The 20,320-nt window shown below is 39.2% G+C and overlaps 1 protein-coding gene across 3 annotated transcripts in view; it reads left to right on the forward strand.

Moving 5' to 3' along the window:
* Nucleotides 1–20,320, forward strand: part of cacna1g (calcium channel, voltage-dependent, T type, alpha 1G subunit) — a 161,814-nt gene that overhangs the window by 35,213 nt on the left and 106,281 nt on the right. For all 3 annotated transcript variants that reach the window (XM_016234764.1, XM_016234763.1, XM_016234765.1), the window contains exons 5-8: nt 4,758–5,049; nt 5,907–5,999; nt 7,537–8,350; nt 9,061–9,443. In XM_016234764.1, coding sequence (XP_016090250.1) covers nt 4,758–5,049; nt 5,907–5,999; nt 7,537–8,350; nt 9,061–9,443 — 1,582 coding nt within the window. The remainder of the gene's footprint in view (nt 1–4,757; nt 5,050–5,906; nt 6,000–7,536; nt 8,351–9,060; nt 9,444–20,320) is intronic.

Consider the following 20,320-nt stretch of genomic DNA (forward strand, 5'->3'; position numbering starts at 1 on the left):
TGTGCTGCTTCAGTTAGGTTATTAGTGAGAAATAACGAGGTTATAAGAGAGAAACAATTTGGCAAGACGTGCATTCAAATGAGAGAGAGAGAGACCGCGAAGCTAGACGTTTCTTCTTATATTAACTAACGTACTCTACGATTAGCTCAGTGAATAATAAAAAAAAAACATAGACCCGGCTAGAACCAGCGGAGTGATACAAAATTGTGAAAGGGCGTTCCTGTAGTGATACCAGTAGAATATATCAGATTTGAGAACCAGAACGAACTGTTGTATAAATTTATATATAATATCAATTATTGTATTTGAACACTATTTTATATACGTAAAATTATAATATATTTAAAAATTATTAGAATAAAAGTTTTACTTATTTTATTTGTTTACTTTGAGTATTAGTGAGTTCTCCTCTATGTTAATGCAGCACAACTCCTTACCCCTTTTTTTTGAGCAAATAAAGTTCAAATTGATATGGAAATAAATGTGCACCAAATGTTCACAAAGGTGAATGGGTCACACAAGGAGTTTTGGAAATGATTTCCATCCACAAATGCGTAAATCTTTTGCAGACACTATCTTATGTTTGATGAATCATAAAAAATGAATAATAAGTTTCCATTTCTCTTCTTTCTGCTACCATTAATTTTCAACCATGAATCAATTCTTTTTGTTTACTATCTAGCACTGTAAACCCCACAGCTATCATTGCACTGAGAGCATGAATTAGACCCCATGGATTCATGGCCTGGCTAACACTGCGTGTTGAAGGAATCCACTGCCTCAAAGAGATTGGCTTGCAGTGGTGATTATGTAACATTAAGACGGTCTTAAACTGTTAAATTGCTCTTAAGAAATAAATATTTCAAGGGGCAGGTTTCTTTGGAAGGCTAGGATTTGTCCCAATGGGTAATCGAAGGTACTTGTGCAGCTAATTCGCCATGGCACTTTCTCTCTGAGGTGAATTTGTGTTGACAGACGGCCCAATTATCCAGTGTCAGAGCCAAATGCCATTAAAGCTAGGCCTTGCTCAATCACATTTCTTCTGGAGATAGTTACTGCTGATCTCACTGCAGCCTGACTGCTGCTCAAATGGGTGTTTGCCCAACCCTAGGAGAAGCTGAGGCTGAGCGGAGGGCACTGAAGTCTTCGTTGGCTGAGTTATTGCTCAATCAGAAGTCAGAAAGAGCTTTATTTCCAAGTATGTTTGCACATACAAGGAATTTGTTTTAGTGTCACAGGCTTGCAGGAAAACAGAGACAACAACAACACACAGATAATAAAAATAAGATGTGAATAAAATACACATGCATAATTATAAATAAACCACAAAAAAAAGAATAAATTGTATGTACAGGTGTGCTATAGATAGAATAGGAATAGAATAAAATAAAATAAAAATAAAAAATAAGTTGTAGGGCTGTACTAAGACTTAGGGTGATAAATAAGTATAAGGTTATTGCACATACTTTTATTGCACAATGGGAGAACATTAACTGTTCATGAGGTAGATTGCCTGGGGAAAGAAACTGTTCTTGTGCCTGGTTGTCCTGGTATTCGGTGCTCTGTAACACCGACCAGATGGCAAAAGTTAAAAAAGGAGATTACTTGGATGTGACGGATCCAGAGTGATTTTCTGAGCCCTTTTCCTCAATCTGGATGTATACAGTTCTTGGAGGGTAGGCAGGGGAGCACCAATAATCCTTTCAGCAGTCCGAACCGTTCTCTGTAGTCTTCTAATGTCTGATTTTGTAGCTGAACCAAACCAGACAGTTATTGACTGTTTCAGCAGCTCCTGTGGCAGGTTGAATTTCCACAGTTGGCGAAGGAAGGACAACCTTTGTTGGGCCTTTTTAACAATGGCGTCTATGTGAGTGACCCAATTCAGGTCCTGAGAAATGGTGGTTCCCAGGAATCTTAATGACTCCACTGCAGCCACTGTGCTGTCCATGATGGTGAGTGGAGAGAGTGCAGGGGGGTTCCTCCTGAAGTCCATGATCATCTCCACAGTTTTGAACGAGCTCAGCTCCAGGTTGTTGTGACTGCACCAGACAGACAGCTCTTTAACCTCCTGTCTGTAAGCAGACTTATCTCTGTCCTGGATGACACCGATGACTGTAGTGTCATCTGCAAACTTCAGGAGCTTGACAGAGGGGTCTTTAGAGGTGCAGTCATTTGTGTAGAGGGAGAATGGCAGTGGGTAGAGGATAGTGGTGTGGCTGTGGATGTGAATTTACCAATTCTCACTATCTGTTGCCTATCTGTCAGAAAGCTGGTGATCCATTGAGAGATATAGCTAGGAACAGAGAGCTGGTTTAGTTTGGTCTGGAGGAGAGTTGGGATGATGGTGTTGAAAGCTGAGCTAAAGTCCACAAACAGGATCCTCACATAAGTCCCTGTTTTGTCCAGATGTGAAACTCCCATGTTGACTGCATCATCCACGGACCTGTTTGCTTGGTAAGCAAACTGCAGGGGGTCTAGTAAGGGTCCAGTAATGTCCTTCAGATAAGTCAACACCAACCTCTCAAATGTCTTCATGACCACAGACGTTAGGGCCACAGGTCTGTAGTCATTAAGTCCTGTTATCTTGGGTTTCTTTGGGACGGGGATGATGGTGGAGCATTTGAAGCAGGCAGGGACACTGGAGACTTCAACTATCTGTTGAAGATCTGTGAGAAGATGGGGGCCAGCTGGTCAGCACAGGTTTTTCAGACATGCTGGTATCACACCATCTGGGCCTGGTGCCTTTCTTCTCTTGCTCTTTCTGAAGACCTGACGCACATCATCTTCGCTGATCTGAAACGTAGGAGTGGGGGAGAGGGGGGTTGCAGGAGGTGTTGATGGTTGTGTGGAGAGATGTTCAGAGCGGGTGTGGGGTGTTAGACGGGGAGTTTCAAATCTACAGTAAAACTCATTCAGGTCTTCAGCAAGTTGTTTATTGGCCTCAGTGCTGGGGGATGGTGTCTTGTAGTTGGTAATGTCTTTCAGGCCTTTCCACATTGATGCAGGGCCGTTGGCAGAAAAGTGGTGTTCTAGCTTTTTAGCGTAGTTCCTCTTGGCCACTCTAATCTCTTTATGCAGTGTGTTTCTGGTTTGATTGTACAAGACTCTATCCCCCCTTTTGTAGGCGTCCTCTTTGGCCTGACAAAGATGACGAAGTTTTGCTGTAATCCATGGCTTATCATTGTTGAATGTTAAATGAGTCCTGGTAGGGATGCACATGTCTTCACAGAAACTGAAATATGATGTTACAGATTCTGTGAGCTCATCCAGATCGTTGGTGGCAGCTTCAAAAACACTCCAATCAGTGCAGTCGAAATAGGCTTGTAATGCCCGCTCTGTTTCGTTGGTCCATCTCTTTACAGACTTTACTATAGGTTCAGCAGATTTAAGTTTTTGCCTGTGAGTCGGTATAATATGAACCTCAATGCACAGTTTATTTGCACTCATTTGCATGAGTTGTCTGAACTGTGTGTTTGTGCATTGAATACATTTTCATTATTTCGTGGCACACACAAGGTGAATTTTTTTTAAATATCCTGGCTACTAAGGCTGCACGATTAATCAAATGCGATTGTCATGCGCATTTTGTTAGTAAAGCCGGTTCTGTAATCAGCAGGAAATCATCATCACGTGCTTTCAGATGGAGCAGAATTTACTACACATAGCCGTAGTTCACTGATAAGTTACGATAAGTTGCGATTATGAAATCAAAGAAATCGTTCGCGATAATGACAGCTGTTTGCATAGCTTCTCAGTGAACTACGGCTCTGTGAAGTAAATGCTGCTCCATCTGAAAGCATCTCAAAATACCACATTTAATAACATATTTTTACTCCAAACTCACTTCATAACGTCAGTCGAGTGTTTGAAATAAATCCTTCTGTGAGATGATGTGGCTTCTTACACAGAATAAGGCACGCAACATATTTCATAGTATTTAAGCAGTGATAAAGGCATTGCATTATAAATATATTTTATTTTAATGAAAATTATAATAATAAGAACTCAGATAAACTGTACATTGCCGTAGTTGTGTGTTTATTAGTCACGTTGAATCGGTGAAAGCAGTTGAATCTTCTGTTTATTCAGCTGCAGCGATGCATTTCCTGGGTTTCTTCTGCGAGGCGTATTTGGAGTTTCAACACGAGAGCACCCTCTGGCCTTTGGATGGAGATTTACTGCTGATCACAGAACCGTGCTTCACTGAAAGATACGCATGACAATCGCAGCTTCTGTCGAATCGCGATCTCGATTCCATTTCGATTTATCATGCAGCCCTACTGGCTACTCTGCACTTCATTGACAGAAAATGAGGAATAGGTCTATAAAGCTGTAAAATAAGAGAAAAAGTAGTAAAATAACCATAAAAGGGGTGCATATGACTTATTCCAACTCTTCTAAAGCGTACATAAGCCTTGTGTGAGGAACATAATGAATTCTTTTGATTTTCATGAACAAATCTTACTAGTACCTTGATTGGAGTGATTCATTCACAAGTTCAGTTCACTGACTCAGTGATCCAGTCACATTAAGTAGAAGACCTGGAAGGCGATCATAAAAGACTGTTTATATATTATGATACTTTTGCCACTTTTGAGACTTAAAAGCCTCACTCCCCTTTTATTGTATTTTTATTGAAGTACATATTTCTAAATTTCAAATTTTGAAAGAAAGGAAGGTTATACCCTTTTACATTTTAATTTTTTGGTGGTAAACTATCATTTTAGGAAGTAATTCTTGTTTTATCCTTTCTACAGGCCTACCAGTCTAGACCTGCACAACTACTACCACACAGAAAATGATGATGAAAACCCATTTATCTGTTCTCAACCACGGGAGAATGGCATGCGCCTGTGCAGCTCCATCCCCACGCTTCACGAGGAGGGCCGGCAGTGCCAGCTGGACATGGCAGCTTACAATAGCACAGACAACACCACCTGCGTCAACTGGAACAAGTATTACACCAACTGCTCTGCTGGAGAGGCCAATCCCTTCAAGGGGGCCATAAACTTTGACAACATTGGTTATGCCTGGATTGCCATCTTTCAGGTCTGTTGTATGTCTTCTTTTATTGCTAATACTGTGAAGACTTACCAAGAGCTATAAAAACACTTACAATGCCTTAGAATGACAGTTTAGTAAGGATGCACAATATATTGTTGCCATAAAAAATAGTGTTAGTTGCTGTTGGAAATGTCGTTGTGTATGCTCATTTCTCCTATTTTTACATTTAGATTACCACGTTCATCATCTAATGCTTAATCTTTAAAAATGATAATAACGTAATAACACTAATCTCAAAAATATTGCTGTTTTACATACTGTACTTTGAAATGTTGTGATGCCTAAATTCACTTGTAGCATTTAAAATGTATGTGTTTATTTATTTATTCATTTGAAAGTAAAGACTGCCACCAAAATCCGAGGCACTTTGACCCAACAGTGACATTTAATTTACTGATTGATTGAAGTTGATCCAAACTAATACTCAATTTACTCTCTTGAACCCAAATGTGCTTACCACAGTTTCATTGACCGTTCAGTGATATCTTAAATGTTTGATATTGTGTTTAAACAACAAAGCTAATTTGTCCTGGGATTTTGGATTAGCCTTTTTAGAATCTGGCGTGGAGGCAACTGCAGGGATCATCGGGCTCTATTAATTTTTATTCTGTGTTCTTTTATCACAAAAAGGGTGATAAGGTTTTAATTATTCTTGCATGTGCCCACTGATTTTAATCTCAAATTGAATTAAAATCTCACTTTTCATATGTTTACAACACAACAAAATAGATTTCTAATTAAATATTTAGGAGACTGTTATGTTAAAAATAATGCCTTATATAAACTGTCTCTTATGGGACATAAGCTGCACTGAATCCCTCTCCTTTTGTTCTTTCCTGTAGGTTATTACTCTGGAGGGCTGGGTGGACATCATGTACTTTGTTATGGATGCTCACTCCTTCTACAATTTCATCTACTTCATTCTCCTGATAATAGTGAGTGGCTGTGGGCTGAGCTGGGCAGACCTGGACTCCTTTATGAGAGCATTACCTGAACTGTTACTGTAACTCTGTGTCAGACAGGCTTAGACAGCTCAGAAGACAAAGACAAGATAATCATATTTTAAACATTTTTTTTAAATGACCATGTTTTTAAAAACAGTCATAGTTGCAATGTCCATAACATGCTATAAATCATGTTTTGTTTAGCCTAGGAAATGGATTGTTGTCAAAATGGTTTAAATCTGTTCAGGAGATCCATTTAGGGGTATTTAAAATGGATAGCTCAGACAAAAATCTAATTTCTGTCATCATATTCTGTCAGTTTACAAATCTAAACTTCATTGTCACATAGATTTATATATAATGTTGGGTACGTATCCAGCTTTATCAATATACATACAGTATACTCATGTGAAGTGATATATACTTTATTGGAAATCGCAACTGCTTAACTTTTATTTCATCAATATAACTATGTTAGCGATCAGCTCTTTATATAAAGTCGTATATACTGTATAAGTATGTATATTTAAAGTATGGCTTGATTGCTTATATTGTTGCTAAATATACTGTATATTATTACACCCAGCTCAAATCTGCTAAATTTGACAATAAATCATGAAGATGTTAAAATATGTGACCCTGGACCACGAAACCAATCATAAGTAGCGCAGGTATATTTGTAGCAATAGCCAAAAATACATTGTATGGGTCAAAATTATCGATTTTTCTTTTATGGCAATAATAATTAGGATATTACGTAAAGATCATGTTCCATGAAGATATTTTGTAAATTTCCTATGATAAATATATCAAAATTAAAATTTTGATTAGTAATATGCATTGCTAAGAACTTCATTTGGACAACTTTAAAGGTGATTTTCTCAATATTTAGATTTTTTTTTTGCACCCTCAGATTCCATTGTATCTCGGCTAAATATTGTAGTATCCTAACAAACCATACATCAATGGAAAGCTTATTCATTCAGCTTTCAGATGATGTATAAATCTCAATTAAAAAAAATTGACCATTATGTCTGGTTTTGTCGAATATTAACAGCGTCACATATTAAAAACATCAACATCATGACTTTCTGTAAAGCTGCTTTAAAACAGTGTGTATTGTGAAACGCACTATGCAAATACATTTGACTTAAGTTGACTTAATTTATTCAATGTCTTGTCTTTCTAAACCTGTTTGACTTTCTTCTGTGGAACAGAAACACGGAAACATTTCTTAAAATGTTTTCTTTTGTGTTACACAGAAGAAAGAAAGTCATACAGGTTTGGAATGATGTGATGGTGAATGAATAATGACAGAATTTTCCTTTTTGGGAGAACTGTACCTTTAAATGCGGGGGTTGTTCTAAACTTCCAATCTGTTCATTTCAAATCCTATTAGTACAGAAAATAACCATTTATTTTATGCTTGCTATTTTTATCATTCCATCTTTTCTTGTTTTTACAGTAGCAATGTTGTTAATGAACAGTGAAGATCTCTCTGTTCATGGTCTCTTCCACTGTTTTTCAGGTGGGCTCATTCTTCATGATTAACCTTTGTCTAGTTGTCATAGCGACACAGTTCTCTGAGACCAAGCAACGAGAGAGCCAGCTTATGAAGGAGCAGAGAGTGCGCTTCAGGTCCAACGCCAGCACGCTGAATAGCTTCTCTGAGCCAGGAAGCTGCTATGATGAGCTTCTCAAGTACCTAGTCCACGTCATCCACAAAGGCACCAGGCAAATCTGCCACCTCATCCGAGCCGCCGGTCGTCGGGCAGGCCTGCGGATCTGCGCTTCTCCGCCACTGGAACCACCGCCCACGAAAAGACGGCGTCAGAAGCTGCGCCAGGGATCTATCCGTCACGTCATGCACCATCAGCACCACCTCCACCATCACTACCATCTGGGCAATGGGAGTGTCCGAACTGATGGGGGCAGAGAGGTGGACAACGGATCCCAGAGTGGAAATGTCAACAACTCTGGGCGTCTCATGCTACCTGTCATTGTCCCTCATCAGGACCCCTTTTGTGGGTCTCTGGGCCCCAGCGGTGCAGAATCTGTGCATAGTGTTTATCAGACCGTGGGCCACCTTGAGCCACTGCGCTGCGGCCCCTCACCTTCTCCCACGGTTCTCCATGCATATAAGAGGAACTCAGTACCATTTGCGGCTCCAGTACATAAGAACTACCCCACGTTACTGTCATCTCTGGCCTTAGAGCAGCTCAGACAGAGAATCCTGGAACCAGGAGGTGGCAGTTGCACTGCTAGTGTCCTTACCAACCTAAATATCCCACCTACTCCCATCAACACCTCACAGTGCCTGGTGGAGACACAAGGTCCTCCTGGTAAATGGATTTTAAACTGAAATTCAGAAATTCAACAGCTGGATGACACGAGTTTAGAGTAGGGCGGTATGAACAAAATTAACCAAGTAATTTCATATTAGGGCTGTCAAATCGATTAATCGCAATTAATCGGATCTAAAATAAAAGTTTGGGCTTACATAATATATGTGTGCATACTGTGAATATATGTATATTTAAATACACACACATACGTTTATATATTTAAGAAATATATTTATGTATGTCTAAGTCTTGTTTTGGATGCGATTAATCGTGATTAATCGATTTGACAGCCCTATTTTATATTTTTGTATGTTGTATTTTGTTCATATCATCATGGTTACACTATGCATTATAGTTGCTTTTGCTGGAAACTTGACCCTGAAATGTCTATTCGATAATTTAAATTTATAATTATTTTTAATATAATTATTTTACATTTATAGATTATTTATAACAAATGGATACATTTATTACATTCTTCAGATATTAAAATTGATTAAAGCAAATTATTTTAGCTAAATAATTGAAATTTAAGAAAACTTTACAAACTCATACAAACACTGTAATTTTACGCACAGTTATGCAATTTCCAGCTATTACTGCAAATAAAAAAAAATTAATTTAAAGATTAGATAGAGAGAGATAGAGAGATCTAAAACAAATAGACACTTATCCATGCATCATGTGCTTTTTCTTATACATTTCAGGCAAGATCATCTGTAAGGATACACTCATGAACTGCAGTGGCACAAATTTAGACACCGCTTTGACCTTTGACCCTGAGACGTGTCCGTATTGCACCAAATTCATGGCCAACGACTCTGAGGGAGTGGATGGGAATGAGACGGCAGACTCTGACAGTGAAGGTGTATATGAGTTCACACAGGATGCCCATTATCGGGACAGCAGAGATCCCAACAGGAAGAAGAAGATGTTTGCATTAGGAGCTCGGGCAGCGAAGGTGGTTCATTTCTGGAGGCTGGTGTGCGACACTTTCCGTAAGATTGTGGACAGCAAGTACTTTGGACAAGGAATAATGATTGCCATTCTCATTAACACACTCAGCATGGGCATCGAGTACCATGAGCAGGTTAGTGCACGTCTCTGTGCTGTTCTCACTGATTTAATATCTGCAAACCCTCATTTATAAGATAAAATTGTTTACACAGGTCATTTTTACTACATCTCTCACTTTATTTCCACATAATTGTGTCTTTATATCTCGCAATGTGCCTTTATACCTTACAATTATTTCTAGTAATTGTGAATTTTATTTCTCAAAATTGCAACAATTTCTCAACTTTATATCTCACAATTATGTATTTACTTGTACTTGTGCCTGTAAATCTCACATTTGTGACTCCATACACTACTGTTCGAAAAGTTTTGGGTAAAATATATATACATATATATAAATATATATATATATATATATATATATATACAGTGGGGCAAAAAAGTATTTAGTCAGCCACCAATTGTGCAAGTTCTCCCACTTAAAAAGATGAGAGAGGCCTGTAATTTTCATCATAGGTATACCTCAACCACTGTATATATATATATATATATATATATATATATATATTCAACAAGAATATTTTATTCTTATGCTTTTATTCCTCGATGCATTTAATTGATTAAAAGCGACAGTAAATACATTTAAAATGTTACAGATGATTTCTATTTTAAATAAATGTTCTTTTGAACTATCTAGAAGAATCTAGGTTTTCACAAAAATATTAAGCAGTGTTAAACTGTTAACTGTTTTCAACACTGATAATAAATAATAAATAAATATATGTTTATTATATAAATAATAAATGTTCTTGAGCACAAAATCAGAATATTAAAATGATTTCTGTAGGATCATGTGACACTGAAGACTGGAGTATGGCTGCTGAAATTTCAGCTTTGCCATCACAGGAATAATTTACATTTTAAATTACATTAAAATAGACAAAAATTATTGTCTATTTGGTGAGCATAAGAAAATTAAAAAAAACTAACCAACCCCAAAATTTTTAACGGTAGTATGCGTCCTAATTTGTTACAGTTAAATCGTTCTGTATAATAAAAATCCTCCAGGGCCTGTCTGCCCCTGCTGCCCCTGACTTTCCATATGCACCATACTTTTCTTGTTTACCATTGTTTGGTAATTCGCCGTATTAGAGAATGAGCACGAGTGTGAGGGTTGAACTGAACTGAGAAGGCAACTGGCACACATCTGAAATTCATTGAACTCTGTTTACACAGTGTACTCGCATGCTTCACAGTCTTCTAGATCCTTTGGAGGGCACACACCGCTGTTCATGCCCACCAGTAAGGGCCCCCCTTGCTTGTGATTGAAGTCGTAACTCAGGGCTTTGACGTGAACAACTAGGAAAATTATCATTTTTTTATGAAACATTGCAACTTTGAAGGATGATGAATTCCTCGAAGTGAGGGTTAGAGATTTGTATTCTTCTCAGAAAATGGTTGATTCTCAGACAAGAAAACAACATTCATCATCACTCACTCTGATTAGAATGATTTATTCTGGTAATTTGAGAGTTATTCAAAAAATATGAAGTATATGGGAATGTATGCTGGCAACCAGGAGCGAATATGTGGGCAATGTAAGAAGTTTGGTCCTCGGCCTTGTGAACTCGAGCAGCCAAAAAGTGAATGCGTTGTATTAGACGCAGAGTCATCGCATGAATTCACGGGACCCAGGATAGTAGTCTACACAAAATTTTGTGATTTTAAGTTTTTTTTTAAAAATGTTCTTCAAAATCTCTTATGCTTACCAAGACTAAGTTTAAAAAAAAAAAAAAAAAACAGTATAAACAGTAATATTGTGAAATATTATTACAGTTTAAAACAACCATTTTTGTTGTAATGTTTTTTATATGTTCCTGTGATGGCAAAGCCGAATTTTCAGAAGTCATTACTCCAGTCTGTTATATTATTTTTTGCAGAAATTATTCTAATATTTCATGTTGAAAACAGTTGTGCTGCTTAATATTTTTATGGAAGCCATGATAGTGTTTTTTCAGTATTCTTGCAAGAACAGCATCTATGTTTTATATATATATATATATATATATATATATATACACACACACACACAAGTAAATGGCTTTACTGTCACTTTTGATCAACTTAATGCATCCTTTTCTAAAAAAATCTTAATGACCCCAAACTTTTGAATGATAATGTATGTTTGATGGTGTAAGTATGGTGGACCCATAACAAAAGGAATGTGCACAAAACATACACGGATTGCTGCTTTTGTCTCTCCTCTTGTTTTATTCCCTGTAAACTCCTGGGGAATTCTGGCAGTGAACGTTGTCTTTATGGAGCGATCCATCTGGAGAATTGGAGACTGAGGTAGAGCAAGAATTTGGATGCACAAGGTCACTTGGGTTTTTTGATCTTCATAAAACTTCCAATCTGGCTAATTGCATCTGTTCCTGTTTCACATTCCTGAAGCTTCTATTGCCCTTTGTCTTTCATACTTGTCTGAGCTCCTCTTTCCCAATCACTGACATCCTGCATCACTTTTTAAACCCACTGTGGAATGAAGAAGAAGCTCTCCACTGCAACAATTCCAGCTTTGTTTATCGTTCCTGAGCTTGAAATGTTGCTAGTATGGTTCAAAACATTATTTGATGTTGTGTTGTCCAGTTTTGGTATTCCATTGTGCGGCACAGATGAAAAGATCACTTATTGCTGGATGAAGTTAAGATCAAGTGGAGTTTCACAGAGTGTAGCCAAAGGGGAATGTGTGAATGACTGAGAAAAACAGGCAGAAGAGGTTGAGCTACGCTAATCTGAGCAGTGTTCTGTGCTGCCTCCCTCCAGACCCTGCTTTGTGTTCCTTGGAGAGGAGACATGTTGATCGCTTGATCTTACACATGAAAACCATACAAAACCTGACCACATGGCTGCTGCTATTTACAGAGCTGAAACGTGTGCTTTTTATTTTAGAGGTTAAATATAAATCCACAGGCACATCTCCATCTCTCTTTTCCATCGGTTATCATATTCTTCCTTCAGCCCAAGTTGTTCAAAAGCTCCTCAGCCCATTCTGTTTCTTTTATTTCTTGGCTGTGTTGCTGTTTCCCTTCCATATCGGGCTATATATCTGTCAGCTCTTTTAGCCAGAAAGGGATATTTGCCTCCATAGCTACCTTTTAGAACTTTATTTTAAAAATTGTAACCGTAAAACTAATGCTTGTGGACACTACTAGTACAATACTATTCTAAAATGTTCATTTTGTTACAAAAAATATTTTATGCTCACCAGGGCTGCATTTATTTTATTAAAAATACAGTGAAATCTGTAATATTGGGAAATATTATTACAACTTTAGAAATGTTTCTCATTTTTTCAAGTTGAAAACCATTGTACTGCTTAATATTTTTTGGAAACTTTGAAAGTGAACAGATGTTGAAAATGTTTATTTGAAATAGAAATTTTAAATTGAAAAGTTAGTCTTTACTGTCACTTTTGATCAGTTTAATGCAGCCTTGCTGAATGAGTGTTATTTCTTAAAAAAAAAAAAAAAAAACGTACTGACCGCAAATTATAACGAACGATATTGTAATAATTTTGGATGAATGTCTAGTTGCTATTGTCAAATAGTGTAAATGATGCTACAGTCTTCTGTATCCTTAACCACTATATATATATATATATATATATATAGTGGGGGGAAAGATCATTATGACATAAATGTTTTTCTCAAATACACGTTGGACACAATTATTGGTACTATAATTAGTAAATATCATTTTAAATGAGTAAAATATCATATATATAATTTTGAGCATACCAGGGTGATTATGAACATGAAATTATCCAGCCATGGCTTCCTGTTTCACAGGAATATGAATAGGAGGAAAAACAAATCAAAATCACAATGAGAAAAACCAAAGAATATATTTCTGATGTGCAGCAAAAGATAATTGAGCTTCACAAATTAGAACGTGACTTTAAGAAAACAGCTAGAGCAGTGAAAATTCCCGTTTCCACCATCAGGGCAATAATTAAGAATTTCCAATCAACAGAAAATGTTACGAAAATGCCTGGAAGAGGACGTGTGTCTATATCGTCCTAATGCACGGTGAGGAGGAGAGTTTGAGTGGCTAAATACTCTCCAAGGATCACAGCTGGAGAATTGCAGAAAATAGTTGAGTCTCAGGGTCAGAAAACCTTAAAAAAATTAAAAATAAAACGTCACCTACACCACCACATGTTGTTTGGGAGGGTTTCAAGAAAAAAAATCAAGAAAAGAAAATGCTCTCATCCAAAAACAATCCCCAGCATATTCTGTTGTCAGACACGACTGGAACTGGCTTCTATGGTCAGATGTAACTAAAAAAATTAGCTTTTTAGCAACAATCACTCAAGATGGGTTTGGTGCACACAGAGATAAAAAGTACCCCATGTGTATAATGACATATACTGCTGTATTTTTAATGTTGTGGGCCTATATTTCTGCTGGAGGTCCTGGACAACACTGGCAGGTGAGCGTTAGCGCATTCTTTCAGCAAATTGCTAAATTAGCTGAGCAGCAGAAGCTTGATATTGAAGTCATTGTTGTTCACCACAGTCAAGCACATTGAAATTAATTGAAAGAGTAGGGGGACAAAGTTTTAATAGTTGCTACGCACCTGGTTGCAATGCTTGTGAATACAATTATGTAAATCATCACATGAAAAGGTTTTATAATAACATCTGGCAAAGGGACTACCAATGTCTTGTTTAGATACATGGCATCTTTGATTCTATCAAATACCAACAGAAAAAAAATCTAAAAGTGACTGACTCTGTTAGAAATCCTATAATGGGCCATGTTTGGATCTTCCAACTGGACAATAATCAAAAAAAAAAACCTTAAAAACAACACAAAAATGGGTCACTGGGCACAAAATTCCATTCCAGTTCCCTGACCTGAACCCTATAGAAAAGGAGTGTGGTGAACTGAAGAGGAGAAGCACCATCATGAAGCTGGAAATCAGAAGGGTCTGGAGAGATTCTGGATGAAGGAATTGTCTCTGATCTCTTGTCAGGTGTTCTCTAACCTCATCAGGCATTATAGGAGAAAACTCAGAGCTGTTATTATGCCAAATGGAGGTTTCAAAAAGCATTGAATAAAAGAGTGCCGTTAATTGTGTCCAATGTGTATTAGAGAAAAACATTTATGTCATAATGATATTTCCCCCCATTTTAAATTCTTGTTCTCCAATGAAAGATTAAATTTATGTGATTTTTTTAAATAAAAGATCAAAACGATTCACAATGCAGATTTATTTTCACAGCCTTCTTTGATCATATTTACCAAAGGTGCCAATAATTCTGACAATGACTATATATATATAATAAAATATTGTGTGTGTATATGTATATATATGTGTGTGTGTGTATATATATATATATAATTTTTTTCTTTCTTCACTCAATGTGATTCTCCCTTACATGAATATGAAATGATGTGCCTCAGAATTATATTGCTTTTACTTATCTTTTTTCCTTGTTTTATTATTATTACTACTACTACTATTATTATTACTAATATTATTATTATTATTATTATTAAAATTCCATATGTCTTTCAGTAGGTGTATCTGAGTAAAGATGTTGTATTTGTTTGCAGTTTGCAATTTAAAAATTTCAGAAAAGCAAACATGAAGGCTGAACCCCCCTAAACAGTGAGTTTGTTTGCCTCTGTGTTGACACATTTTGAAGTGCTTTCAAATCACTCAATGGTCTTTCATAATCAAACATTTTAAACCGCTAAACCCCATGTTGTTGCACAAGAGAAGCTATTGGTCATGTACCATGTTTATCTTTACCCTGTTTTCTAGCTCAAGTATCTTGTTGACATACTTGTAGGTTAACTTTTTTAAGCTCTTAATCTTGAAGCTATGAAGTCCTTTAAGCTTCACATACTTCCCTGCGATGGGCAGTGCAGGTTGTATCGGTCTCTGGTTCATGTGCTTGTGTAGAGAGGAGGATATCACTGCTCAAATGGGCACATCTTATACCTCTAACCTGTGCTTTGCCTTCAATAAGAAACTCAGCATCTCTGCATCTCTGCTGGGAATCTCAGTGTCATTCAACCTCTTTCTCCCAGTCTGCCCCTTTTTTGCTTCCATTCCCTTCCTAATGTGCTATTGGGGCATAATGGTTATTGTTGTTGTGGCTATGAAAGTTAATGAGTACAGAGGGTTGCTTGGTTTGTTTCAGCATTTGCCCTGGGACTTCACACAATCTTTGTAATGACAGTTAGGCCTTATTGCAAATACAGCAATGAGCTTCTGTCCTCTGATAAGAGGGTGCATTATGTGGGTGTTTGACTGCATGGGTTTACCCAAATATGAAAATGATCAATAAAATGTCAATTTGTGTTATATGGCTAATTTGTGTGAGGAAAGAAATGTAAAGAATTTTGAGCCCTTGGAGCTCCAACTTCCAACAGGCATTACGTAATGGGGTCTTTAAAGTGTCAATGTTTTTGTCCACTGCACATTCACCTCAAGCATTTGTTTACTTTAGACGAGAACTTCTTACTAAATGAATCGTTTTAGGCTATTCAAACTGTTATGTGGTGAACATGTGGTGAACCTTTTAGCTTGTCTACAAGCCATTTGAGCCGTAATGAGGTTACATAATGAGAGGAAATGAGACCAGCTAGTTTATGCTTCAATGAAACAATTTCAACTGCTCATCATGGGCTTCAATTATTTCGAACATTTTCGCTTTTTGCTGGATGTAAAGCATGTACTCGTCATTGCTGGTAATGAGGGAACACATATCTCATACTTGGGAAGTGGCCACCACAGCCATGTTCTTTGCCAAGGGAACTTTTTGTTTTTCAGTGCTGTAAAGCTTTTCTCAGAAGAAAATGTCTCTGGTTACTTATGTAACCATGGTTCCCTGAGTAGGGAACGAGACACTTCATCCTCTAGGGGTCGCTATGGGGAATGCCTCGTCGTGACCCGTGTCTGAAGCATACATTGAAAAAACACCAACAGCATGTTGGCCGGCGACAGCCATGACTTCACTACCGGTGCGACTATAGTATAAATAGGCACCGGGAGAACACATCATCCACTTCTTTGTCTGACGCTTGCGTCCGAAGCATGGCAAGAAACCTAGAGGATGCAGTGTCTCATTCCCTACTCAGGGAACCATGGTTACATAAGTAACCTGAGACGTTCCCTTTCATGGGAACTTCGAACTGTGTCCTCTAGGGGTAGCTATGTGGAACGGTATACCCACGCCACCATGCTGAGGGGAGTGCATGCCAGAAACCATGGTGAGCACTAAGTACCGACTCTACCATATTGCCATGGGAGTTGCCCCTGGGACGTTTGACGGCTGTCAGTGACATTATTCCCTACGGCCAAAGGCCTAGGCTACATACCCCAAAAAACTTAACTGTTAGGGACAGAACTCCTCGGCCCGGGGTAGAGCTCAAGGCTTGGAATCAGGAATAGATTCCTTTAAGGGAATATGACCAAGAGCCTAGAATCATACCCGATCTTACATCGGAACTCAAATGCGATGGCGCAGCAGACGGCAGCCTCAGTGTTTGGCTCTCCAGTGTTTGTACTGTTTTTGTTAGTTTTTCCTGTTTTTTGTTTCTCAAACACGATCAGTTTTACCAGGGATGAGCTGCTGAACATTCGGCAGAACACACCACACAACCTTCTACCGGATTTCGTTTATTCGGATGTTTTGCTGAACATTGTACTTGGCGGAGCAGCTGCGCTGATCAAGCGCTTCAGGACGCGCAGACGGGGGAAACGAGCCGGCATGCTCGTGAAGCTCAGGAAGCGCGGATTCAGAACGGCGTTGCCTAGCATCCATCTGGCGAATCTCCACTCTCTACCCAACAAAATGGACGAACTTCTTCTGCTCTCCCAGACAAATAAGGATTTTTCACACTCTGCTGCTCTGTGTTTCACGGAAACCTGGCTGAATGACGCCATTCCGGACAGCGCGCTACAACTGCCGGGCTTTCAGCTGTTCAGAGCAGACCGCGATGCAGAATCAACGGGGAAATCGCGCGGCGGCGGGACATGTTTTTTCATCAACGAAAGGTGGTGTACAGATGTTACAGCGTTAAAGAAGATGTGCTGTTCCGATCTAGAAGCGCTTTTCATTAACTGTAAGCCGTTCTATTCGCCGCGGGAGTTTCACTCGTTTATTCTCGTGAGTATTTACATTCCTCCGCAAGCGCACATGAGACTGCAGTGGAGTCATTCAGGTTCCTGGGCACCACTATCTCTCAGGACCTGAAGTGGGACACTCACATTGACTCCACTGTTAAAAAGGCCCAGCAGAGGTTGTACTTCCTTCGCCAACTGAGGAAATTCAACCTGCCACAGGAACTGCTGAAGCAGTTCTACTCAGCCGTCTTTGAGTCTGTTCTGTGCACTTCAATAACTGTCTGGTTTGGTTCAGCTACAAAATCAGACATCAGAAGACTACAGAGAACGGTTCGGACTGCTGAAAGGATTATTGGTGCCCCCCTGCCTACCCTCCAAGAACTGTATGCATCCAGAGTAAGGAAAAGGGCTCAGAAAATCACTCTGGATTCATCACATCCAAGCCATCTCCATCGGCGTTACAGAGCACCGAATAACAGGACAGCCTTTCCCCAAGCAATCTAGCTCATGAACAGTTAATATTCTCCCATTGTGCAATTAAAGTATGTGCAATAACCTTATACTTATTTATCACCCTAAATCCTAGTACATCCCTACAACTTTTTTTTATTTTATTTTAATTATTTTTATTTTATTCCTATTCTATCTATAGCCCATCTGTACATACAATGTATTCTTTTTTGTGGTTTATATTTATGCATGTGTATTTTATTCACATCTTATTTTTATTATCTGTGTGTTGTTGTTGTCTCCGTGTACTGGAAGCTTGTGACACTATAACAAATTCCTTGTATGTGCAAACATACTTGGCAATAAAGCTCTTTCTGATTCTGATTCTAAGTCTTGGCCTGTCACACAGGGGCAACTGCACGCTCTGCATATGCTAAAGGAACTGTCTCAACAAACCCCTAGTAGCAACACCCTGTTAAAGTAGGTATCCAGAGGATACATAGGTGGAGTGGTGCCCAAGGCGGAACCGGGGTTTTAAACCACTCAGAAAGAGCACGAGGCTGCTGCACGTAGCTCTTACCATACAAGATTTTAGAAAAGAACGTAGAGTACTAGCGTGCAAACTTACCACAGTGTGGATTTTAGTAAGTTTACAAAGACTTCACGTGCACACTTACCATAACATGGATTTTAAAAATACCGATCTAAGGGGTTCTCGTGGCACTCTGAAAGAGCAGCCCATAGATGGAAATGTTATGCAAAATGCTATGTTTGAGAAGTCATCAACTCGATCTAAGGCTTATAATGCTGGAGAGGCTAGCAGTAAATCTGTTGCTGAGGGAGCAAACTTCCAGCTCTCAATCAAGAGGGAGCTCGACCTACAGCCTGTTCCAATGGTGGAACAGCTAGCAGTTATTTAGCTGATAGCGCAACACCTCCAGTTCTCAAACGAGAGGAGGCTCAACCTGCAGCATGTTCCAAAGCTGGAACAGAAGCACCATGCTCACAATAACCCTCAATGGTGAGGGGAGCGATGCTTCCAGAGTGTGTCGACAGAGACACACTAGTTGAGTGGAACCCAAGGTACCGGGGTCTAAACCAACTCGGAGAAAGGGAATGAGGCTAATAACGAATAACCTTTACCATACAGGATTTTAGAAAGTGGGCAAAGCATAACGTGCACAATTACCACCTATGTGGATTTTAGAAAGTGAGCGAAGCATAACGTGCACACTTACCACTTATGTGGATTTTTAGAAAATGCGCAAAGCTTATACGTGTGCATTTACCATAGTATGGATTCAAGAGTTTTCCAAGCATCTGCTCACATATACCTGGAAGTACTGAGCCAAATGGGAGAGGCAAGCTCAAATACAACCCTCTAAGGTGAGGGGAGCACTGCCTGAGACTGCATTACACAAGAAGGTTCTCGCAAATGCCACCTATACTTCCCGCTCGATGCCTCAGCAAGAGCGGATATCCTGGTGATTGGGAGGCCCCTCAGGGCGACCTATTTACGGTAGACCAGACAGGGCAGCCAGAAAGTATAAGCCCAGCCCGTACGTCCAGGAAATTTTTGCAGTGCCGTGCCGGGGGCCTAATGATCAAAAAGGCTCCCGCAGAAGCCTGTGACCTGGCCGCATAATCCAGGAAGTATGAAGGTGAAACCCGGCGTATCGTACCCTCTGGACATATATCGACGAGTGAAATAAACACTGCAGGTCGAGCACCCGGTTTCTGAGAGGGGGTGCTAATTGAGGACCTACCCTAGAAAAAGGACAGAAACACACATGTCCCGGGAAACACTGCAAAAAAAGCTAGCAGAAGGATTATACACACAACCACCAGCGGATTAAATACACACACATACATATATATATATATATATATATATTTCGAAATGGATAGTACTCACACACCATGGTTCCCGCGTCGGAGCCCCGTCCTAAGAAACCTCTGGTCCGGACCCTCAGTAACGTGGTCGCTATGAAGCCATAGAACCAACTAAACATCATAGGTCCAGCATAGGAGACTGTAATGCAGGAAATTCCTACCTAACCTCGGTCAGGTGGAGAGATGGTGGTTACAGGGGAATTAGGAAGGGGAAGATAAGGGCAGATGTAAGACCTCCGAAGGAAATGAGTAGATACTGAGGAATCACTCTGATCCGGACAAAAGTGCTGACGCCCTGTCTGGATCACATCCCTAAGTCTTTTACCTACCTTCCTTTGACCCGTGATTCTTCCTACCCCTACCCGTGGGCGGGAGGGGAGCACGAGCCGCGACACTAGCCTTCTGGGCCAGTCTTTGATCCTCAAACTGAGACGGGCTAGGACCCCTGAGTTGTTTGGGCTC

Source organism: Sinocyclocheilus grahami, unplaced genomic scaffold (assembly GCF_001515645.1).
Source record: "Sinocyclocheilus grahami isolate Dianchi unplaced genomic scaffold, SAMN03320097.WGS_v1.1 scaffold457.1, whole genome shotgun sequence".
NCBI lineage: Eukaryota > Metazoa > Chordata > Actinopteri > Cypriniformes > Cyprinidae > Sinocyclocheilus > Sinocyclocheilus grahami.